The sequence below is a fragment of the Melanostigma gelatinosum genome (genome assembly GCF_949748355.1).
Source record: "Melanostigma gelatinosum genome assembly, chromosome: 4".
Lineage (NCBI taxonomy): Eukaryota > Metazoa > Chordata > Actinopteri > Perciformes > Zoarcidae > Melanostigma > Melanostigma gelatinosum.
In genome coordinates, this window is record NC_136637.1 from 16,187,417 (window position 1) to 16,213,251 (window position 25,835).

The 25,835-nt window shown below is 41.5% G+C and overlaps 1 protein-coding gene across 1 annotated transcript in view; it reads right to left on the reverse strand.

Moving 5' to 3' along the window:
* lrrc7 (leucine rich repeat containing 7) overlaps positions 1-19,409 on the reverse strand; it is a gene marked incomplete at both ends in the record, with an annotated part of 57,257 nt that extends 37,848 nt beyond the window's left edge. The window contains 1 exon segment of the mRNA XM_079266765.1: positions 19,385-19,409. Coding sequence (XP_079122891.1) covers positions 19,385-19,409 — 25 coding nt within the window.
* Positions 19,410-25,835: the final 6,426 nt, after the last annotated feature.

Below are 25,835 nucleotides of genomic sequence, written 5' to 3' on the forward strand. Positions count from 1 at the left end.
TTCGATTGTTGGGTGGGTGTATTATTAATATTCCAACCTGTTTTTAATTCAAAATAAACTTTAAATGTCAAAAAACAAGTCTCTCTCTCTCTCTCTCTCTCATAAAACAGAACATGCTGCACTCAGTGGGCGATCGCTCCACATTTGGTGACGCTTTACATGGACTCAAATATATCAGACACTGTTTTGGCACCTGGATAAGAGCTTCCACGTCTCTCTTTCTGACTTTCTTTTTTTGGTGTAGAGGTGTAAACGCTGCAGAACTCACCCCAGGCTTCTGCACTCTCTCACACAGTGTCACGCACAAGCACATGTGAAAAACAGTCTCACACAAAATGCCCTGACGCATATGAACCAACAAAATAACAGTCACACGCACACACACACACACACACACACACAGGCTCACTTGTTTCATGATTACTTTGAGACGTGATGGCGAGAGAGAATGGAAGATCCTGTTTCATATCCCAGTGCTTCACATTGTCAAGCAAATCCCCGAATAGTGAATGTGTGTGTGAGACTGTGTATGTGGGAGGCGGTTAGCCAACTAGCAGTCAGTTGTTTTTTTTACGTTCATTAAACCACCACTTACAGCACTTACCTGAACTAGCACATGCAGACAAACACACAGTTAATTGTCTACTTTTGTTCTGATCATTTGTTCTGTGATGTATCTTTATTAGCTGCTTTAACGATAAAACCAATGTACTGAGGCATCAGTTTAATGAATATAGCAACATCTGGACAATAATCCATGCATCACCTGTACCCACCTCATGGTCACACCCGAGGAGACAGGTCTGCAGTCTCACATTCACACCTATTGGGCAAGGCAAGGCAAGGCAAGGCAAGTTTATTTGTATAGCACATTTCAACAACAAGATAATTCAAAGTGCTTCACATGAAACCATTAAAAGTATAAAGGCAAAAGTAAAGGAGATTTAAAACATACATTGAAACAATAATCGATGTCTCCCTGAGACATTACGCTGCACGCAATCAACCATACACTGCCGCAATTCTGCAATTACTCGCACACAAACCCCGTGTGGAAAAGATCTCTGCCGATCTGCGTTTTATAGTGTACGCCTTGCACGAACTCGGTCCGGGAGGAAATGGCGACATATTGTGCACTTTCTAAATTTGAATCGATGTCTCCCTGAGACATTGCGCTGCACGCAATCAACCATACACTGCCGCAATTCTTGGGCAATAGTCAGTTCACCTATGCAGACTAAAGCTGCTACGATTGGTCCGTTAATTGATTAATATATCGACAGAAAATAAATCGGCATCCATTTTGCTATCAATGAAATGTTTTGGGTGATTTTCTAAAAGAAAAGTGGAGGCCATGCCATGCAGCTGTTCAACAGCAACCTAGTGACTAAGGGAGCAGCAAAATCTATTTTCTGACTTTTGTCATTCAGGGTTCTCGTGTATAAATGTCCCTGCCATTTGTGAGTAAGTGCCTCTTGATAGAAGGTAAGAGCCATGGTCACACACTTTGAAAGCCCAACCATCCACATTTATTCTTGCAGTAGTGACGGCAGAAAATTACGTCATCGCAGCTTGCGCGCCAAGAGCGAAGGCTTTCGCAATTTGACGCAGCACTTGCTCGAGCACCTCTTCATTTTTCTAACTAGGCGTCTGCTGTGCACGCGCTCCGGGCTTTTCAGACATGACTGTCACGATTCAGAAAATACTGCAACGAGCCGCGCGGTGAGCATAATAGCCTTTATGCGTACTCGTTTGAGTGGGCATCTCCTGTGAAAGACAGGGGGCGCCACCACCTATGCTACTGAGGGAATTACTCACAAAGTTAGAAGAAGATACAACCATATGCCATTTTAAGTATTTAAACAAATGGCCGACGCTTTCTCTTTCCTGGTGAGAACAAAGTCTCAAGGAAAAAGCACACAACTCTCAATGAATCACGGTCCGGGGCGTTTTCACAATCGCAACCTGTCCGATCCGTCTGCCACAGTGGCTCCAGGTGGCATTTCTGCAAAACTCAATGACCCCTTCCATCACTGACACTAAAAATAACAATTCGACTGACACAACAAAACACAGAGCAGCTGAAAATTCACCTGCACCCAAAATATGGGAATCAATTCCGCTCAGATGCACGAATGAACAAATAAAACCGAGACTCCAGCCCCAGAATGACCTGAAGAATTTATTTTTTAGCACTTTCACTCTGTACTGGAAAGTTGTGACAAATCCCAACAAACGACAGACAGAAAGTCAGACAGACAAACAGTGGGCTGTATAAATAGAACGCAATAAAGACAAATAAACAAGCAGTCAGGCGGAGCGAGGCAGCGCGACAGAGACGAACATATCTGGGTTATTGCAGGGCATTTTGTGTTTGCGTCTGTCATCTAATGAGAGTGTTCCTGAAAGGATTCATTTACTCATCAAAGAGCTTATTGACACCGTTGCTCTGTTTGGGACTGTCAAAAGACTGCAGGAGGCCTCCCACTGAAAATATTGGGGAAGCGGCTGTGAGCTGCACTTTATCGGAGGTGGTGAAGTTATTATGTGTGTGGACAAAAAGCAAACGTCACGCACAGCAGTAGAACAGGTCGATTGTTTTTTTCTTGAAGTATTATGACTTTATTCTCATCAAATTACAACTTTATCACTGCGGGAATTTGGAGGGGCCTGACCCGTAGGTTGGTCACCACTGACCAACAAACAGTTAAACCAGGAGCTGAAATCCTGCTTACTCACTGACGCATCACTTTTTGTTTTGAAGCATGTATACTTTTGAAATGTCAAGTACATTTGATTGTACTTCTGTACTTTTACCCAAGTAGGATTTTAAATGCAGGACCATTAATTCTAATGGAGAAGTTTGACATTAATGTAATCGTGGTAGATCTACTCAAGTAAAGGATCAGAATACCGGTACTTCTTCCATCAGTGAGTACCAAGGGCCTTTGCTTTGAAAGAAAATAAATGGGCAAAACAAACATAAAACAAAAACATAGGATCAGTTATAAGACTTTGGAATTACCCTTTAAATATCAGAGAAACTATAAAACTGTATTAGGTGTCAATGTTAAGTTATTGTCATCAACAGACCGACTTATTTTCATCTAAAGGCTTCCCTCATCCAACTGTTCCTCAGTATCTGCAAAGCTCACAGAGGAGAGACTTTATTTGAGCCTCTACTCTCCTTCTGCCGTCTCTATCTCTCTCCCCCCCCTCTCTCTCTCCTGTTTCCAGGCCAGTATTTTCTTTTTTTCTCCTCTCTGTTCTTACAGGGTTGTGCTCAGTGGCCCAGATCTGCCTGAGACGCCCCGGCACATCTCCTCTTTCTGTCCTCTCTCTCTCTCTTCCCTTTCAGGCTTCTCTTGCTCCGTCTGTCTCTGTGTTTAACTATTTTTCTCCTCCTCCATCCCAACCCCCTAGCAAGAGGCAGAAAGGGAAGCCATCTTAAATCTAGCACTTTTCTCTTCCTCGCCACGGGAGCGTCTCGATCTACATCCATTTTTTTAATTCTCGGAGGAGATTCATTGGAAAGATGAAGTTATCATCTTGTTTGAGAACGAGGAAATCTCAGCAGATTGTGTGTTCCGGTCTTAATCATCAGTTTGCCAGGAGAAAAAGTAAACAATAACTTTACTCTGCATTTTGCTAAACTAAAAAGCTTATCTTGTCACGTTGACCAAACTCCTCAATCGAGCACATGACAGACGCATTCATATCTTCACGGTGACCTTGTTAGTGCTGTGCAACGTATAAATTAGAGGTCTGCAATCTCCAGGTCATGTTCAAAAGAGACATTGCTCAGTACATTTTTGATTATAATACATACATGTGCAACACGTTGTGACTTGCCAGCACACCAGCTACTTCAGTAGTGTTTTGGATGGTTATTCTTGGAGAAAATAAATGCTAAAACCTAATAAGAGAGCACTTTAGACATTTCTTTATCGCACCGTGAGCCCTATGGACACAGTTCCACATGTAAGAGAATAAAAGAAAAAGATGAACGAATCCTCGTTTTACGAATCTGTTTCTGTAATAGTCCCAACTAGGACAAACTGTCCAATGTAAACTTATATCACAAATGTTATGCTTATAAGTGCAGTCAGGTGTGCTGATAACCAAATCTTCAGAGGTGACCGACTGCACTGAAAAACACACTTGAAGATATTTAAGATGTTTTACGAAGGCAAATGACACTTCATAACAGATACACAGTATGTCCGTTGATCACACAAACACCCTCTGAGGAAGACAAAGCTAGTAATGAAAATAACTAACTGTTGCTTTCAAGCAACTACTCACTGTGTTCATTTGTAGTTTTATAACCAAACACGGATGAGAAAAACATCATCACATGAAAGGGAATTTGGATTACTATCGATGACTAATCTGAAAGAAGACAGGAGGGACAATGAGGCCTTTAAATTGACTCTGGATGTCAATGTCGGTCTGTAAGAGCGTGTTTCTGTGGGCGTGTATGTGTCTGTTTGTGTGTTATTTAGCGGGTTGAGGTCACCTTGCGGTGCTGGTGAGCCAGCTGCTTGTCCAACGCTCAGAGCCCCGAGGAGAGAAAAGCAATAGAAGACACACATATCTACTATTACAGTGTCACGTCTGACAGCTTTTGACCTAGAAGCTTTGAACTATTCATAGATCATATAAGCACAGAGGGACACTAGTTATTACAAGTTGTAGGGTCATTTAGTTAAACATTTGGAAGACTGCATATGAACCCTTTGTCCTCGAGGTACAACATACGATGTGCCAGTTCATGTCGAGTACAGACTGATCCACATCGCTTTGCAGTGTCGACCATGTTTACCTCTCCAATCCATACAGCACATGAGGTTTAAATCAGTGGATTTCCAGCTTGACTTTGCACTCAGTTTTCCACTTTTATTGTGAAATACTAGATCGTTTCACTACTTCAGGCCTCTGAAAAGAATTCAAATGGCAAAATCTTAAAAGGGAACATCGCTCTTCAGTCCCGCCTGTGACGCTGAGATATTGTCAGCAGACAAAAGCCTACTGTATTTACCCATCGTGCATACACAGAATAACATTAGCGTTCATCAAAATGTGTAACTTTGTGTTTCTGGCCACCCAACAAATTCAAGTTCATTATTCATGAATACAGAACACACAGCGTCCTGATTGCAATAGAACGGTTCACCTTCACCTGAAAAACTCTCTCTGTACACACTGTGAAACCTGCTGCTATCTGGAACAACCTCTATCTTTCTGTCATCCCTCTCTCTCTCTCTCATTCTCTCTCTTCCGCCCTGGCGAGGAGTCAATCTCTCTCTTTTTTTACTGCCAGCTGATAGCTGTGCATGACTGTCTGGATCTCTATCCATGCGTTCGCTCCATCTATCACCTGCTGCTGCCTCTGTCAGCCCTCGATCGTCTGCTCCCTCCTTCTTTGTCCCCTCTCTGCCTCTTTTCGAAATGAAAACAGATAAGATGTTGTGGCTGTTCATCTCTGCATTGATATCTTTCACCTCATGCCCTTGTCCTGAGAGGCGTGTCTGGTTCACTGTCCTGCTGGAGGTCACTTCAACGCTGACGCACACTATCTGCTGCAGGAATCGAACCCGTGAAGTAACACGGCCTCTCCTGAAGCAAACTCTGCCCGCAGGGTTTTTACATGTTTTTCTCTGACTGCACGACAGCCTTCATTTGCATAAACACCCTTTAGTACGTTTTTATCCCTAAAGCCTTCCTTAACAGTCCGTGGGAATTGCACTGTGAGCAGTTGCCATGGCATCCGGGGGACTCAATTGCCCAAAATTACCATAACATACAATTAAACCATTAAAAAGGCCTGGCTAAGAGCACCATTTTGACAGCTTTATGCAGCGCTGCTGAACCAGTCCCTCAGGTGAGGAAAGAGGACTGGGAATGGAAATCATTTCAACCAGCCACTGCATAACATTTTGTAAATCTGTGGACTGACAACTCAGTGAGTCTAGGTGTAAAATGTGTGTAAAATATGTCAGCTGATGAGCCAGGTTTTGGGCTTTGTGTACTGGACAATATTTTGTGTATGAGTCTATGAGCATTCTCACCAGATGTAAGAGTACACAAGCTGTACAGCTTCCAGCACACCAGCAGCATTGCATACACTGATGGCCATAGCCCACATTTAACCTTGCATATGGAGAGAAAGTGAAAGTGCACTAGCTGGGATGTGCTGATCCACAGAGCAAATGTCAGAGAATTGTTGTTTCTGGAGTATTGACGGGGTATGGGACAATCAGTGGGTGTCCTGGGGATTTAGAGGTTTAAGATGCTGACCATTGAATCCCAACACGGGGTCCTGTTGGGGACCTTTGTTGCACGGCATGTCTCCTCTCACTGCACATCTGTCATCTCTCAACCCTCACTATCAAATGGCACAAAGGCCTTAAAAAAAGGCCTTTTCACACAAGGTTTCTGTTATTTTCCTTAATTTGACTGGTTGAAATGTCTTCTTTTTAAGTTTGATGTAGTAGATATATCCGGTGTTGCCCCTAACAGGAGATCCTATTGATATGGGAAGGCCTTTGAGTTGTGCTCATTTGTGACCACCATTCGGATGCTGCTGGATATATGGGCCGGGCTAACCTGACTAGCATGGTTTAACTGACGATAGACGACTTCACAGGAAGTACATATTCATCTTCACACCTTTAAAAAAAAACATTGATTCACCTGAAGGGCAGTCACAGCTACTGACTCATTCTGATGAATGTTGGATGCATCATCATCATCTTTTCACCTCCATATCAGCAGCAGTCACCACCAGTTATCATCATCAGCGCCAACAGACCACAGACACCTTTCCTGTCTGGACGGAGAGAGAGAGAGAGACAGTGGGAGACCAGTCGGAGCGAGGAGGCAGCTCCATGACAACACACTGGTGTTGAGCCCACTAGTCACGACACAAAAGGCGCTCTGGAAAAACGTTGTAACACGATGCCATCGCCACAGCGACGTGGGCATCACAAGGCAAATTCAGGCCAGTCAGTCAAGGGTGAGACACTTCACTCCCACACACCTGGGCACCGTCGGACTTCGCTATCACGATTCAGAGCGCATTCAAAAGAAACATAAATCAGGCATTGTTCTTTGTCAAACTAATGAGGAATAAAGCTTGTGCTACTGCGGGAACAATTAACTCTGAATCTTCACACTTAAGTTGTGAATATTCTCATCATTAAAAAGGAACAATACGTCATTGCCACAAATGCGCTGTGATACTGTCTGTACTTGCTGTGTGTCACTCCCCCACCCTTCCACCTCTCTCCGTGTCTCTGTCTTCCTCTCTCTACTGGCTTAAGCTTCCTTATATGTGGTTCAGACTTTTAAACCAACTACCTCAATGGAGAATTACATGCCAATGAGGGGTAACCTATGATAAAAAGATGGTCATCGTGATAACTTTTCCAGAGTTGAAAGATTCTCTCTCACAGCATTCATGAACTCTGGGGCATTGTTATGGCATCGGATAAGCCTTCAAGCGTTTGTGGAACAAAATATTTGAGATAAAAGCCACCAATCCATTTTGAAACAATTTAAACCAATATGTATCATCATGCTTCCATCTGTCCGTCCATCGATACATAATCCATTTCTATGCCAATCTTTATCCCATCCCATTCAGTGCCACTACACATGGATAATACCAGGGTATCCTAGCTTACAAAACAACAGAAAATTCAATGAAAAAGTGCAACGTTAAAAAAAATCTATAACAGTGGTTCCCAACCTCGGGGTTGTGACCCCTAAAAAGCGTCACAAAATGAACCTGAGGTGTTGTGAGATGATTAATACATTTCGTTTTTTAACCAAAAAGGTTGGTAAGTGCTGTTCTTGATTGCTTCCCAAAACCAATATATGGCATTTGTGTAAAGAAAGCACAATGTTCAATCACATGGGATCCCTGACTGAAAACTATGTAGTGTATAGGTGCACAGTCAACAGGCAGAATTTAATTTCAAATGAGCCCTGCAGACTGTGTGTTGAAGGCAGCAGGACAGCTGCCATGCAGGCACTGAAATGGACACCTATAGAGCCCATAAGACCTGTGGGGGCTGGCCTACATATACTGCTGCGATATATAGGCCCAATCCCAATCTCCACACTCACAGACTGAGGTGTGAGGGTTTAGTTATGTCCCACTGTCAAATCATTGAGCTCTCTCTCTCTCTCTCTCTCTCTCTCTCTCTCTCTCTCTCTCTCTCTCTCTAAGACATTTTGAGCCCTTTGAGAACCCTTTCCGGGGCTATTAGTAATTCCATTATTTGAAATTACCTCTCATCTTGTGAGGAAAGAGCCTTGGAAGACGTTCAAGTCAGGGAGTACAAAGTATAAAATAAATACCCACAATTGTAACGTGCTGTCCCATTCCTATTTACACCATTTAAAGCCCTCACAGCCTCTCACACTCAACCATTTACCAGGTGACATGAGTAAGTCTCCGAGGGTTCAGGGTTTTAGGCCTTGGCTTAGAGGGAACATTGGGATTGGGCCATGATCTACGCTACGGGCCGAGAGTCAACAAGAAGAGGAAAGAAGGCGATAAAGAAGAAGAAGAATACAAAGACGAAAAAGTGGCGATGAAGAGGAAGTCAATGATGCATTAAGCAGTAATGGTTTGGACACACACATACACACATATATATATACTGTATACATATATATATATGTGTGTGTATGTATAGTCACATGCTGCTCTACACACTCATGGATGGGCATACAGACACACACACACGCAGTGACACAGTATGTTGCACACACACACACACTGGTCTAATGCTCTCACGTGTTGTGGAGTGGTCTATTGATATTCTCCACACATCAGTGCCTACAGTGAGCTGGGGGACTTTGCTCTCAAATGTAAAGAAAAAACACTGTCAAACAAAATGACCGCACCACATTTCATCCGCGAGATGAACTCACGAAAGGAAGAGAATCATTAAATGGAGCATCATTCAGATCGTGCTCACTGAGAGAAAATGAGGCTCATCTCGTCGTGTCTCACAGCGCTTTCACATGGTATGCTTTCCGTTAGTCATATTATAGTAAGGACTGTTTGACCTGCTGTACTAAACTCTAAGCCAAAGAGCGGCGTGTGGAGCCAAAAATATCATTAAAATGTCACGTATTATTTCAAAGTGTCATCTTCTTTTCTCTAAAATAACAATAAACCCTTTTGACATTAAAACGTAACAATAGAACAATTCTCCGGCAGACACTTGTCAAAGCACAAGAAGTTTAATGATGGCTCTGTTCCATTAATCTTATTAGTCACACCTGAGTGTTTCCTGTTATGACAACTCAAAAAAGGTCCATTGTTACTGTTTGCTTTTGGGTTGAGGCATTTCTTATTCTTTCTTTTGGGGAAAAGTAAGTGGTTTGAGGAGTTCCTTGCTGTCAAATCATTCATTACCGACTGCTACTGAAGAGAGAGTGGACCATAAATTTCCCTCCTCTGAGCCTAAAAGGAAGTGGCATCATGCCAAGTCACCACTTCCCCTTCTGATGCTGCTGGTGGAAGCAGCTCAGTTTGGGCAAAGCAGATGACCTCACTCTCGCTCCCCGTCTTATACTAAGCAGTGGTGGACTACCAATGTCAGCGACACAAAAGATCCTCGTGAATGCAAGATTAAACAATCACAATGCAACAAAAAAAACATAATCTACATCCTTAATAAGTGTTGTATTGTGGGTATTAAAGCCTGAAATATCTTATTCCTCTCTGCCATAGTTGTCCAAAACAAATGTTAAAAACACATCAACGAGCCACATTGTTGCACTGAGTGACATTTTCCTTCATTATCAACAACACACAGAGTTTATTTGCTGATGGAAATACTCACGAGTGCACCAAATCTGCAGCTGAAAATAGTCCTCAATGAGTGACGTTTGCTACAAACTCCGGCTTGTTTTTGAAACTTATCTAGCCTTTCTGAAAAATGTAACCTTATAATTGTGAGATACTTATCAGTGTTGGAAAGTTCATGTCGCCCCCCCCCCACCCCCCCACCTTACCTGATTACTCTAAATTGCCCGTAGGTGAGCGTGAATGGTTGTCTGCCTCTATGTGTACCCTGCCCCCCCTTTCCTGATTGAAATAAAGTAATTAAATTAGCCACACTTTTACCAGCTGCAACATGAAAGTGATGAACACATTAATACATCAATAATCACTGTTTAACCCAATAATATAATGTGCATTATTCTGAAATGGACCATTCTGCACAATGATACTTTTACTTTTGGTACTTTAAGTATTTTGATGCTAATACTTTTACTGAACTTAAGTTTTGAATGCATAACTTTTGCATGTAACAAAGTATGTCTACACTGTGCTATTGCTACATTTACTTCAGTAAAAGATTTGAGTACTTCTTTTACCACTGCCATTTATAAATGTTGGGTTGGTACTGAGAGCCACATGGCTGCTGAACAGAGTGTTGTTGTGTTTTTTTGGGTCTTGTCCAGGGATTTGTTGACAGTAACAAAAAGTTAGAAAAATGCCAGACTTCCCCTTTAAGGAAGAACCTAAACACATAAACGAGGAGAGATGGTGATTACAGAGGAATAAGCTGTCTTATTGAGATGATGAAATGGCGAAGAGCAGCGAACCCCGGCTTCCACTCAGACGAGCCATCTCTCACGTCTCTTCCTGTCTGATAGCCCGTGACAGCTGAGGCGAGACAGACAGAGCAGGACAGGAGGCAGATGCTGTGGATTTAGAGTGATAACTCTCTTACTCTCAACTTATTCTTCTTCACTGCCTTCATTTGTCTCTCTGCTCACTCTCTTCTTCTGTTTTTTTGAAAGTTTCTCAAGTCACAATTATCCCAAAATGCTGAGGAAAACTGAGAACGCTACTAATTCTAAACACACGTTTTCCCATCTCATCGGTGCTCTTTCATTTATGGAGGCCGTGGCTATTTCTGCTACAATAACACGGTCATTATTAAAAGACTCAATAGCTTCAAATTACCTCCATGATAAAAGCTATGATGGATGAGAGGATCTTAAAGACTCTAACAGAGGCCCTAGGGTCGCTCTCTGTCTCCCGTACTCAGAGTCGTCGAACAAAGACCTCAGACCGGAGGCCTTTGTCCCAATAAGAGGAGACTGGGTTGCCCACGGCAACACGTGGACCAACCAGCAAAGGATGCAGGCAGACCCGCCTCCTCCTGTGAGACCGTCACACTTTGCATCCCATTTCCAGCAATTGCTGGATCAGTTCTGACTTGGCACATGTTTTGGGAAAGCCAACAATTTTGTACTTACATCAGAAGGAGTACTGATTTTTCCATAATTTAAAGCATTTGTAGTGGGCATCCTGACAGCTAAGAGGTTTTCAATAGAATGCGACAACGTTTTGCACCCAGGGCGAAACTGCCACTCAAACGTAAAGTTAAATCTAAGAGTGGACAGCTGTGTTCTACAAGGGACTGACTTTTCAAACATCATAGTCAGCTACAGTATTTGTTTGCTGTATAAACACATTTGCACTGCAACAAAAAATTATTTAATTGAGTTTTTTTCCTCTATAACAGGGTGTGAGAAACCAGGAAGGGGATAAATCGCTTTGTTGCAATGCTCTCTTTGAGCTAATTTTAGAGCTTTGATAGGAGTTATTTTAGTTTACCATCTACTTTGACGCAACGCTTGTGGTTTCCATTGAACAGAAAGCTGGAATAAGAACACAGCTATCAATCAAAGCTAAGGGCGGTACCGTGGTAATGATTTATGACTGGACTGGAGACGGTGCACATTTGCCAGAAAGGTGTCATGCATGTCTGAAAGCAGCCATGGACAAGTTTTGGGCTTAAACCCAGAAGTCCTGCGCGTTGCAGTGATGTTACAGCTATTTTACCAATAAAGGTTGTTCAAATGTAAAGATTTCTTGTTCAGGAGACTTGATGTCCTGCAAAATGTTGTCTTGAGTAACATGCCTGCCTTTCTTTGAATCAACTTCCTGTCACTATCAACTATAAACCGCTGCCTTTCATGACATTTTTGCGAAAAAAAGTAACAAGCAGAAAATAGATTTCCCAACCCATAGGATCATTGGCGACATGCACTCTACTTGGGAGTGTCATCCATATCCACACACAGCACAGTACGTACTATGTATGATGCCCTAACTAGAGTCACATGACGATTTCTCTGAGTGGTGAAGACTTGAGGCATTACAAATGGGGTCATGGGTGGAAAGAGAAGCTTTGTCCTGTCGGCCATGGGGGTAAATAAAACTGCACACACGTACACAAACAAACCTCGCCGATTCAGCAGAAACACTGGGTCATACTGTGAGACACATTGGACAAGTGTGAAAGACTCAGCTATCCACACACACACACACACACTGAGCCTATCGCACAGTGTTAAACACCTTGCTACAGTCCTGCCAGGTTACCTATGGTTTCTGCCAAACTGTTAATTTGTCTATTGTAGAAGTGCAAAACATACTGCCACCACATTATGTGAATCCCAGCAGCGTCTCCTTGTATTTTCTATATGAAACAGCAGTGAGGCACATATGTTGCCACGCTGCCCCACCACTGTCCCCTGAGAAGCTGCATGACCTCAGAAATGGACCCCTAACTCGGCTACACATAGCCTTGCTTGACTTCCTCCTCGTCAGTGACAGGTCCTTTTTGGTGTTCTTGCAGCTGACACGATGGATAAGGAAAGACCTTTTGTGTGGCAGAGAAATACAAGGAGCTGTGTGACCTGTCCTGTCACTGTATCATAAGAAAGATGCCTGCTGAGCCACAGCTGTGGACACTGGGTCTTGAAGTGAAGCCTGAGGAATCACATGACACCGCTGCAACGGGCATTTCGAACTTCAGGGTACGACCTTGGCTCAGAACCACTCAAAAGAACGGGGGGAAAATGATAATATGACAACAATGACAATATAGCAGATTGTTAAAAGAACAATGCTGCAGACATAATATTTCTGATATGTATTCCAGTTTGAATTAAAAATAATATAAGTTCAACTATGATTCAACATATGAGTAATGAATCAATTAAAATGCAATGCAAACTGTTCAAAATAATATAAGAAATAGGGCTGCACTAATAGTGATTATTTTCGTTATCGATTTATTTGTTGTTTTTTAAATTATTAATTGACTGATCATTTTGGTTATAAAATGTCAGAAAATATATGATATGTTCCCAGAGCCCAAGATACCACCTTCACAAGTCTTGTTATATCAGACCAACAACAAAACAAAAGTGACTGCTACTGCCCTTTGTTTCTGGTTTACCTCTCACAATGGCCATTTCATTTTATTATAAATATAATTTATATTTATGTTAGACGTTAAATAGTTAAGAAGCTTATTGCCATTTGTAAATAATAATAATGTTGTACAGTTAAAAGCATGGTATTAATTTATGGAGCTGTCCTGCAAATATTTCAGGAATAAAAGTCGAACAAATGAAGGGATCCTGTCCTCAAAAACACTTTTTAAAGGGCTTTTTTTTAAAATGGGAACAGGAAGTGTCTAGTTAAAAATAACTGGTCAGTGTTTCATGTCTGTGACATATCCCACAGATATAGACATTGAAGCTGTTGGCACGATGTCAATGGACTGTCGAAAAGATAATTTTCACTGTGTTGTTTTCAGACTTGTAACTTGAATATGATGTAGTAACGAATGAACAGCCAGAGCAAAAATAGCACTGTTAGCATTGGATGAAGTACAATCCTTCCCCTGTTAGACTGTACAGGGCTGTCCATCCTCTCTTATTCGAGCCAAAGAATTATGTCACCCTGGAGAGAACAATGTACATGATGCAACCATGGCAACACTGTCACGGAGACTGGAGAAGGGACAGAACGGATGCTCTCACATGAGTCGGTACTCGCACAAAAGGAGAAGTCACATTAAACCATCTACATTGACAAAATGGATGAGATGAATTTATCCTGTGAGAGAGCAGCTTGCAACATGCAGCCGGTGCGAATCTACAATACGTCCCGTGACCAAGAGGATAATGTTTCTGTCTGTTCGTCCTCCTCTCCTCTCTGCTTCTCTAAAAACCCTGCAAAGGTTCCCTAACATGGATTTGGAGGTTTTAGAAAATGCAGCAACATTGCATGACATTGTAAGCGTGTGGTTTCTGTCTAAACATGGCGCAATGCTTCAAGTCCATCATCCAAAATCGGGACAAAAAATGCCGTCCCCATATAGGCTTCAATGGCTGTGAAATGTTTGCAGCTTTGGTCAGATGGAAGTCAAGTTACAAAGAACTTATGACAGAATAAAATATCACAATCTCTTCTCAGAAAAAATGTTGAAACTTGGAAAGTGGCCCGTAATTCACGATAGCTTTCATTATATCGATTAATCTGAGCATCATTTACTTGATTGTTGATTCAGAAAATACTGAAAGTGTCCATAAAAATGCTCAAGTTGATGCTTTGGAATATCTTCTTTAGTCCAGACACAGGTCAAGAACCAGAATATATTCAGTTTATGATGATATAAAACAGGGAAAAAAGCTGACGTTTTTAATATTGGAAAAGATGGAATTACATCATTTTTAAAGTGTAGTGCTTAAGAAATTACTTCAATGATTAATCTATTATCTCTCATCTCTATCATAAAAAAAGATCAATCAGCCAATTGTTGCCATATATATTCATTACTCTATCCATCTATAAGTTCAGAACGTGCCAAACAATGAACGTTTTGTGAAAATATCCTCAATACTTTGCTTCCGTGTTGAGCCGTCTCACTCTTCGAAGCTCCAAAGAGCATTTCTTGGTCACATTGTGGCAAAGACACGACCGTCAGAGACCGCTTTCTGTGGCTTCATTAATCCAACTAGACTCTTCATCACCCCCCTGGTAACATCACATTTCATCCTCATCATCAGAACACATGCACACACACACACACACTGCAGAGGAGCTGGTATATCTCTGTCCTTCTTCCCTCACTGGGTCTCTTTCCCTTGGCCCGTCACCATGGCGATGGGAGCCAATTCCATGGATACAGTCACTGGGCAACCAGCAGCATCAGCAGCAGCAGCAGGAACAGCAGTGTCCTGTCAGAGCTACAGCGGAGCAGCACAGAGAGCGGCCTGCAAGTTTTCTCTTTGAAGAGGAAATGTTAATGCGTTTATTGTGTCTTGCATCTGAAGCCTCTTACATTCCTCTCAACACTAGAGGTGCTGACTGCCATTCAGACACAAGACATGAGAGGACTCGGACGAGCGGGTACAGCTATAGCTAGACTAAAATGGGTACAGTGTAAAAGAATATCCATAAACCTTATAATAACTTTCACCATCATTACTGTCTCACATATGGACTCTGCTTCTCTTTCTTAATCTCACTGTATGCTTTCATCTCATATAAAAGGGATCAACCAAAGACATAACAGCAATTGCACCTTACTTTCATTATTATTGTCTCGATCAATCAATAATTAGTTTGTCTATAAAATGTCATGAAATACTGAATCACATTCAGTCACCTAAAGCCCAACGTTACCTCTTCAAAACGATTCATCGGACAAACAGTCCAAAACCCCAAAATATATGTTTTATATCCTCCTGCTTGAAAACAATACTTTAACAATGAATCAATCTTCAAAACAGATGCAGATTACTTTTCTGTCGATTGACTGATCAATCAGTGGACAAGCTACACTGCTAATAACAGCTGGCATCCGAACAGCTTCCTAAATACCACAAATACTCATGGCAAGTGCAGCAGGGTGGAAGTGTCTTCCATTATAAGTAAAAGTCCTGCATTCAAACTCCAACTGAAGTAAAAGGACAGAAGTATATAATCAGCAAATGTACTTAAAGTGTAGAGAAAAAGACATTGACCAAATGCTGTTATGTACAGGATTTTATATTCATATTTCTTTGAGATAAATTTCTGTAAAAGATGAACTCCTAAAAACCTTTTTTTCAAAAGTTTCTTTCATTTAAACTAACTTGTTTAAAATATGATTACGGCATGAGTGTCTGTATTTTGAATCATGATAGACCAAAGTGCCGTTGCTGCAATAGAATCATGAAAAAGTTTTAGAAATTCTTGAAACAAGTTGATTCGCGTTGAAAGGTTGAAATATATTCCTCCAGCACATCGAACCTAAGGGCCTCAATTTCAGACTGAAATGACTTGATAAGAGGGATATTTTACCCACAGATAAATGGAGTAGACATTTAAAGTAGCACACAATGAAAAAAAATACAATAAAGTACCTCAAATCTGTACAGAGCTTGAGTAAATGTACCTGGTTGCATTGCCACTGGAGCACACTTCTACCAGGTAATTCAATACGTTTTTAAAAGGTTGGTGAAGAGCACAGTCTTAGTATCAATTTAGAGTCTCCAAAAGTAACTTGGGAGTCTGCCATGACTATAAGCCATCAGAGGGCATATACGGTTACAGACTGTATACATCTTGGAAAATGAGGCAGATTACTCTACGTGTCTGAAAAATTATATGTTGTCCACAGAGACTACAACCTGGACTTCTGGGCTCCTTGATGCCAAAGAAAGAGACCAAAACTGAAAACACATCACGGCCTGTTCATAAAATGCTACAAAATACGGCTATTAGCATGTGGCTGCAAACCCCTGCTCATCTTATTGGTAACACAGATGGAGACGCTTTGAAATAGGTTGCATTGAAGATTGTGATTAAATATTCCCTTTGATTAGAAGAAGCCCTTTTTTGTTGGAATGCTGTTAAGCATTCCAACTATTGTTATCCTGTTTCTTGATTGTTGGAATGCTGTTAAGCATTCCAACTATTGTTATCCTGTTTCTTTATTGTTGGAATGCTGTTAAGCATTCCAACTATTGTTATCCTGTTTCTTTATTGTTGGAATGCTGTTAAGCATTCCAACAACATTCCAACAACATTCCAACTATTGTTCTTCGAATCTTTATTCAACTTCTTCTATTTCTTCCGTCGCACCGCTTCTCCTCCTTCATTTTTTAAGCTACAGAAACCGTTCAACTATTAGAATGTTCAGCTCTTTCACCAGAGGGGTGCTATGACTTTTTATATTTCTAACCTTTAAACTTTTTGAATTATTAAGCTTTTTATTTTTTCAATAGGATCTCTATGGAGAATATTTTCAAATGGCTTCAGGCACACAGGTGTTCGCGATTGAGCCAATTAGTGATGTTGATAAACACACAGACTCACAGACACACGTGCACATACACTCCTCTCCCTCTCTCTGTGTCTCTCATACAGTCATTCAGGTCTTAGGGATCTTCAGAGGTCTTTCCCCCCTCCTCCTCCCCCCCCCCACACATACACACACACGCCATTTTAAAATAAAAGCCCCACAGAATGAATCCTAACTGAAATGCTTGTGATGAGCCTGTCATTTAATAACTGGTTTGTGTTGATCTAACATTATGATTCTGTCTCCTCTCCCCTTCTCCCCCACACCCCATTTCAAAAATAAAAGCCCCAGAGAGTGAATTCTAACTGAACTGCTTGTGATGAAACCTGTCATTTAATAACCTCTGTTTATGTGTCAAACATTATGATTATGTCTCCTCTCCCCCTCCCTCCCCCACCCAGCCCCACCCTTTCAAAATAAAAGCCTCATGGATTAACTGTATTTAAACATTAAACTCAAAATTAGGCTTTTTTGTTGAAAAAATTAATGCTCTTACGAATACTGCGACAACTACTACTACTGCTAATATTTCTAGTATTACTACTACTACTACTTCAACTTTTGCTGTTGCTACTATTACTACTACTGCTACTGCTATTACTGCTACCATAAATATTATTACTACCACTACTGCTATTACTACCACTACCACTACTATTATTACTTATACCACTGCTAATACTGCTATTCCTGCTACTACCAGTACTAATACTACTACAGCTATTAGTACGAATGCTACTGCTACTTCAAAAACTGACTTTACTATTACGACTACTTCTTATTATACTACTACTACTGTTATATGAAATACTACGACCACTACAGCTATTACTACGACTACTGATACTACTACTTCTACGACTTCTTCTAATTACTGATACTTCAACTACAACTTCTACTACTACTGCTACTACAAATATCACTACTGCTACAGCTAGTACTTATTCAAATGCTACTAATACTTCGACTGCTAATAATACTTCTACGACAACTTCTACTACTACTACAACAAATATCACTCCCGCTAGAATTATTTTAAGCTACAGAAACCGTTCGAATATCAAAATGTTCAGCTCTTTCAGGAGAGGTGTGATATGACTTCATATTTGTAATCTTTCAACTTTTTAAATGATTAAGCTTTTTGCAATTTTTTAAAAATTGGATATCTATTTTCAGCAATGTTTTTGAGATTCATTTCAGCTTTCAGCATTCCAACGCATTTTCAGCAGGAAATGCATTTTCTAGTTTTGCTATGTTGCTTTAGTGCACCGGCTGCAAGTCAGAAAGACGCTCGCTATGCGTGCTGTTTAGCGATAAGGCTGGGCGGAAAAAAATGACAGCACATCACTCCAAAAATTATGATCCAGACAATAAAAGTGTTGAACCTGCAGGTGACGTATAACAGCAGCAATAAAGTATTTAGCCGAATGGTTAACAAGCATTTGTCATTACAAGCGTGACTGATACAGCTAAATAATGGGCAAGATATAGGCTAATAAGCTACAACACCTCAGGCTGCTGGATTTAACAGGTGTGTGTGTGTGTGTGTGTATGTGTGTGTGTGTGTGTGTGTGTGTGTGTGTGTGTGTGTGTGTGTGTGTGTGTGTGTGTGTGTGTGTGTGTGTGTGTGTGTGTGTGTGTGTGAGAGAGTGATAATGTCTTATATGAAAGGATGAAGCTATCATAGCAGAACAGCTGGGGGCTACATGTCAAGACAGGAGGGTATGTGACACTGCACAATATATCATCCTTACATACACACACGCACACACACACACACACACACTCCCCGCTCTCTCTCCCTCTCTTCCTGCAGTCATGGCTGTTTCATTAGCTCATCACAGAGCTTGAGAGGCCCTTAGATGAGGGTCTATGAAATGATGTATAGGGACCATTTTTATGGAAATGAAAGTGGGGAAAAAATCTATATGATTATATATAGCCTGTAGAGAAAGGACGTGTTGCAAATATTAACTAATGTCATTATTTGTCGCATGAGCCAAATTAAACATTTATAATCAGGAGAAAATCATATAGGATATGTTGGATAATAAAAAGGCATTTTATGCATTTTATACGGTCAGGATGATGAACCACAGATTCCTTATATGTCGATATGAATTCGATTATTCTTTAAGGGGTCATTAACACACACTGAATGACGAATACTGCAGCAGGTATAGTCAATGCCTTACGTTGTAGAGTAGAGTAGTTATCCATCTGGCAAGTTGCTGGTGGCGGATCCGTTTTTATTTAATTTTTTCTTAAATCACTCGGGTTGCCCCCGTGGACACCGCAGCCGGTGTGAAACCAGGACAGGTACCCGCGCGACCAGCATCATCTTTAGTAAGCCCGGGGCCAGAAAACGGAGGAGGTGAGCACATCAACCCGGGCAGCGAGACACATGCCAGGATCGCTCGGTACGGTTTAAATCCAAGTCGGTTCCACAACGTTTTCAGTCAGTTCTCTTCGTTGTAGTTCTCGCTCCGCCTCCATGTAAAAAGAAAGGTCAGTGTGCAGTTAGGAAAATCACACCGGGTGAACGGATCCGTGACCTAGAGAGAAGCGGTGCCCTTCTTCTTCTCCGTTACCGTAAACCCCGCTGCAGGGAAAACACATTCAGCAGGAGCGTCTCCTCCCATCTATCCCCCGTAGAGAGAGAGAGAGAGAGAGAGAGAGAGAGAGAGAGAGAGAGAGAGAGAGAGAGAGAGAGAGAGAGAGAGAGAGAGAGAGAGAGAGAGCTGGATACTACACTAGTTTGTTATTCTAAGCATATGTAGGCCCTATATGCAGACTATGGGGCTGTTTTCATTATCGATTAATCTGCTGAAACAGTCACAATTTCCAGATCCTCCGAGGTGACGTCAGCTTACTATCCCATCGATCCCTACATTTGAGAAGCTTACACAGGAGAATGTCTGGATGTTTAATTGTGAAAAATTAAATAGTCGTTCAATCAATTATCAATATAAATGCTGATTCATTTTCTGTCCACTGACTAATCTGTCAATCAAGTTCCCGTTGCAGCTGAGCTCTACGTAATAAAATGACTGCAAATACTCATATGTCATGTCTTATTTTCCAGCCTCCTGTTAAAGAGGTTTGAGGTTGTTTATTGGCAAAGTAAAAACAAAAAAATGAATATGCACTGTTTCTATATACATGTATTGCACAATTGGGAGTCTTGCAAGATGGTCAAAATCAAAGCTTGAGAGGCAAAGATATCCAGACTCACAATCTCCTGCCGTATGAGTCCAGCTCCAGACACGTCTCACACAACTTCACAGCATCTTTCATTGTGCCACGTCCATGTCATATCAGAGCTACCAAAGCATAATAAGCAGTCTCTGACTTGAAGAAGTCACATCAACATCAGTGTTGTAAATATGACTGGGAACGTTTGTTAAAGTTGCCGCTAAATAAAAACAGAAGTCCAATGAAAGCTCAACTAACACAGGTGTCTGTCAGTCAAGATAATTAAAACCTATACATTTAATGAATACAGTGTTAAATTCCAAATGCACAGTACTTTTTTAACACTCACACGTCCAAGTCTGCAATTATACGACCGTCTTCAGATGTCCAACAATTTGATCGCTTGAAAGTCTTATATTTTTCCAATCTCTGCAGAATCAGACCCTCCCTGCCTCGTAAACACCCATATCTTTCAAAAGTCCGCTCAGTACCGCAGGCTGTCGTGGTTATTAGCATCTCCAGAGCCACAGAAAGACCTTATACAACTGTTTGCAAAGGCCAGATAGTACTCACGATGACAAACTCACTGATCTTCAAGTGTAACATCTGTAGAGTGCCCCTTTTAGTGTCAACTTTGTTTTTTAAATGGACTCCACAAAGACATGATCAACCCTGCAGGTCTTCCAATCTGACCAGCGACAGCAGCAGTAACACGTTTGGATGATCAGATGTGCGTTTGAGAGTCAGTTTGCAAAAACATCCCTGACATGATCAACAACTGTCCCCACTGCCAAAAGACTCTAAGTGTTTGGACTCATGCCCGGGGTAAATGTGCCCCCCCCCCCCCCCTCCTCCTCTTGACCGCGACACTTCAGCTTCCAAAATGAAATCTGAATCTGAAAGGTCATGGTGCCATCTATCACAGGTGATGATCACACTGTCATTGAAGATACAGCTCATGAGTTGAATTTACAGGGAAGGACTCAGTGAATGTTGAGAATGTAAACGTCTATCATTTACTTGTCCAAGTAAATGATAGCGCTCTTCTGCAGGAAGGTTCTTGAAAATGCATCATAGCCGGAGCTCAGAGTTCAAAGCATGCTGCTCGTAGTCAGTAGCCTATTGAGCGGATTGCTGTTTTCCGCCTTCCTGAGCCCAATGAGCTCATCCCCAGCCGGCATGAGGCCAATTAAATTCTATTTGATGCCTTGATCTGTTTGCAAAGTAACAAATCCGCTTCACATACAGGTGGCCGTTTCTTTGGTCTTGGCAACTAAATGATTAAACTTCAATGTGCAGTTCAGAACCGTTTATCTCCTCAGCTCAGAGGTTTGAATTTGTTGCCTGCAGTCTTTCACCTCAGCGAAACATTTTGAGTTGATCAGCAAATATTAGCAATTCAGACAAGAACAACAATAGATGTTGCAGATTAGGTCCAATTGTAACTCGTTTTTCCACATCTGCACATGGTGACTATAGCGGTTAAATTCAGGGAAATATAGTGGTGACAGCAAATAAACTATTGTTACAGTATGGTTAGGGTCAAAAGTTGGACACTTACTTCCTGCCCTGCTTCCTGAATAGTACATTATTTCCTGCATTGGTACTGAGCAGCGCTGATGGACATAAATTGCATAGCATGAACCATTGCACCCCTCCCACAATGGTCCATTAAGATACACTATACTCAACACTAAATACATACGAATCAGATCAAAACACAAATAATAGTGCCATGAAATCACCACGTCGCTTACCGGACAAGCACCAGCTCATTTATCACCACATCACCGTGAAAACCGGTTTCAACTGGAGTTTGAAATGCTTGTAGTCATGATCCTTTTTAAATTCTTAAGTTTAAATCCTGAGATGTGGAATCATCCAGTCACAAATCCCAGAGATCCCAGCTGAGATTAGAGAAGTTTGTGGCGTGAGGGAGGTCAGCAGCAGGCTTATAACGGGAGCAGTCCATCACCATTGTGTTACCGCCATCAGTGTCTAAACAGATGTTTATTTAAATGAAAATCTTTAAAGGAGCACGATACGAGAGAGCGTTTCAATTGCCTCTCAGCGGCTGTCAGCGTGGCGATGGTGAGCCGGCGCTGGGACAACAACAACGCACACGGAGGGAGAGCTCCTTCATTCTCTGCTCAGGAAGACATTGCTCAACTACACATTTAGCTCATAGTTAGCTGCTGTATTAATGCTCTGGATGTTAAATACAGCCTCTTTAAACTGACTTCAGACACTTGATAACTAAACATGACTGAGGACCTTCAGCTCTACTTCATTCCACTGTACTCAACTCCACTCAGACAAATGACATAGTATCCTTATGCCATCTGTGCCAGTTGGCAGAGCCATGATGAAGCTCCATTTAAACCCAGATGGCAGCGCCGGGACTCTCCAAGATTGACTGAGTTTAACAACAGTCTGGGAGGAAACAGGAAGCTGGCCAGCCGGTCACTCTGTCAGTCGACAAGTCATCGCCCTCTCTTTCTCCCTCCCTGTTTCCTGGGTCACCTTGAGGATTGTCCAAATCCAGAGTTGATAAGACACCAACTGAAACATTCAAGTGTTTACTTCCAGGGATACAACTTCCTGAAACTGAATTTTAAAAGGTTTACATCGCCTGTTTCATCACGGCCTTGGTGTAAAGAAGAAGTTTGACTTTGAAACAATCAAACTTTTAGTTTTCATACAAAAACGTGAGATACTTTTAGAAAATGGTCGACGGCACAAACAGCAAAAAGTATAGAATTGTAGTGTTGGTTAAAAGGAGTAAGGAGCATATTTTAAAGGCTTGTGTCCAAATGGATAAACGTGTGTATTTATGGATAAATGTGAGTCTCATCTGTTACTGACTGCTTATTTAGTTTAGACTGATAAGAGTTTTATTGTGTCAAATGTTGATGGGTCCTTAAACATTCTTCTTTTTTAAATTCCTGGTGTTTTTTCTACATGCAGCTGTGCCCTCTGTTATAATACAGTGCTGTTACCACCGTTTTATAAAAGCATTCGGCCACAAGAGGCCAGACGGTGATTTAAAATCAATACGAGGAGCTTTGTGTCTTTTTCCGAATAACTGCTTTGCTTAAAGTCTAATCCCAAATGTTACATCAAAAACAATATTGGCTCGAATTGATAACTTTATAGGAATGCAAATACTTTGCTGCATTTTTTATTTATTGACCAATCACTGTCAAAACGTATGGTAACAAACCAACATTCAACAATTACAGACTGTGGACGGTGAAGGAGAAATTAAATACTGTACAAGAAATGTACAAAATGAAATCTTTATTCTTCTTTCAGGAGCAGCATTTTCACTGGAACATTCTCAGATTTTGCTCAAAATGTAAGCGCTGCAAGACTAATAAGGCTCATAAGAGCCTTGTTGTCAAGTAACTCAGATGAGAAGTTATCAAATTCAAACACAATGCATGAAAAGCAGCACATTTTACACTCCGTGTAACACTTTGGTTTGCCAAACTCATTCTATGAGAGCCAGGTTTTGCCTACAGCTCCTATTTCAGGCAGCTCAGATTCAGCAGATTTTGCCCACAGGTCCTATTTTGGGCAGCTCTGATATAGAGAGCCAAGCATAGCTCCGCTATGAAACACAGGTTGCCCTGCTGCTGTACATTTAGAGAGCTCGCCTATTTTTGGTACCAAATTGCTGCTCCTTCTCAACACCTCACATCTATTCTGTAAGTGTTGGATGGAAATACAACAATGATGCTCATGTTATCACAGCGCCAGGATTTCACAGCTATGCAGATATCATGACAGCAAGTTGAAACTGCAGACGGAGTACATTTTGGCCAGTTCTCACTATAATCCGAAGGGCTGTTGATGGGTTCGACGTGGTTTTAGTGTTATGTTTGACTTAAATTAGGGCTCGGGTTAGGTTGGGGTTTTGTTTCATGTAGTTGTGATAGTTGAGGTAAGGGTGACGGTTCTGAAAAGCATATAGATACAAACATGCGTGTCTCAGTAGTTGCTGAGAGAATTTTGTATTCGCAAGCAGCTTGAGAGACTAATATCTTCAACACACACACACACACACACACACGCTTCCCAAAGAGACTATATGAGTATGAGATGGTGCCCTGCAGATAGCAGGATGTCACGCAGCGAACTGACAGCCTGGTGCAGAGCCAACAAAAAGAGTTGTGTCATTAAATCCCTGAAGCCTCAATAGTTGCTTCCTGTTACGATGCTCACGAAGTTCATGTTGCCAAGCAACAATTGCAATTCTAGCCAGTAAGAGGAGCTTTAGCCAAAATCACTTGGCAACGAAAAATTTGCAGGCCTGCCAAAGAATGAATAGCTTTGCAAAGTCACATTATGAGGCCACCATCAAGGCCACACCTGGGTCAAGTTCGAGTCATTTTATTAAGCCGTCTGTGTACAGGTCTATTTGTTTTAAACCTGAATATAACGATGACAGACTATTCACAGGGTAAAGAAACGTGCGTGGGACCAGGAAGAAAATTAGAATTGCACATTATTCTGACACAAGCAACCGCTGTTTAACTGACATTGTTACATCCAACAGTCTGTCAGATGTGAGACCAAACAAATATTCACAATCATTTAGATGCCCCTGTTGGATCATTATTGGTATGGTGCTGTGTTATTAGAGCTGTTTTGTTGATTTTGCGATCTGTATTAATTAATTAAGTTTTCCTTCAATCTGTCTGAGGCTAACGTGTCGCTAGAAAAACATTGTGAGGAACTGAAATGTATTTTACTTCATTTTATTCTTGTGGACTCAGTGTGTCTTCGAGACTGTCCTCCAGCATCAGTCCTTTCAGCTAGTGCCCCGTAAGAACTTGTGTTTATGTTCATGTGAAGAAAGCAGTAGTAGCGGAGGGAGGTTCACCTGGCAAAAAAGTTCAATTGGCTGACCCTTTGCTGGACCACAAGGCCACATCATCCGGCAAAGCACTGGGGTGGCCAATCAGATACATGCAAATGTGCATTCCTTGTAGACTACTTCATGTGAGCGCTGTATTTCTTCTTTTAACCTTCTTTTTTTTCCCATACCTGAAGCAACACATCCCCGCCAATGTAGCCCCTCACATTGTTTTTCATCTGTTGTATCTCTCAAAAGTCAGCAGTTATCAACCAAAACCACATTGTACCAAACCCCACAATACTGCCCACCACTGGAGAGCAGAGCAACTGTTCATACAGTCCACACCAATGCACACATGAACCGCGTGATGTTGCATGTAGGTGAACGATTCATTGAGGTTTCTATAATGCATGGGTCTATGAATAAGTGATAGGAGATCATAATGTGATTCATTGGGACACTAACTCCATTCCAATCACCAAGCAGCAAGGGACAGTGCCACACACACACACACACACACACACACACACACACACACACACACAGAGCAGAGGCTTTCCCAGAGCTATTCCTGAGCACCGAAAGAT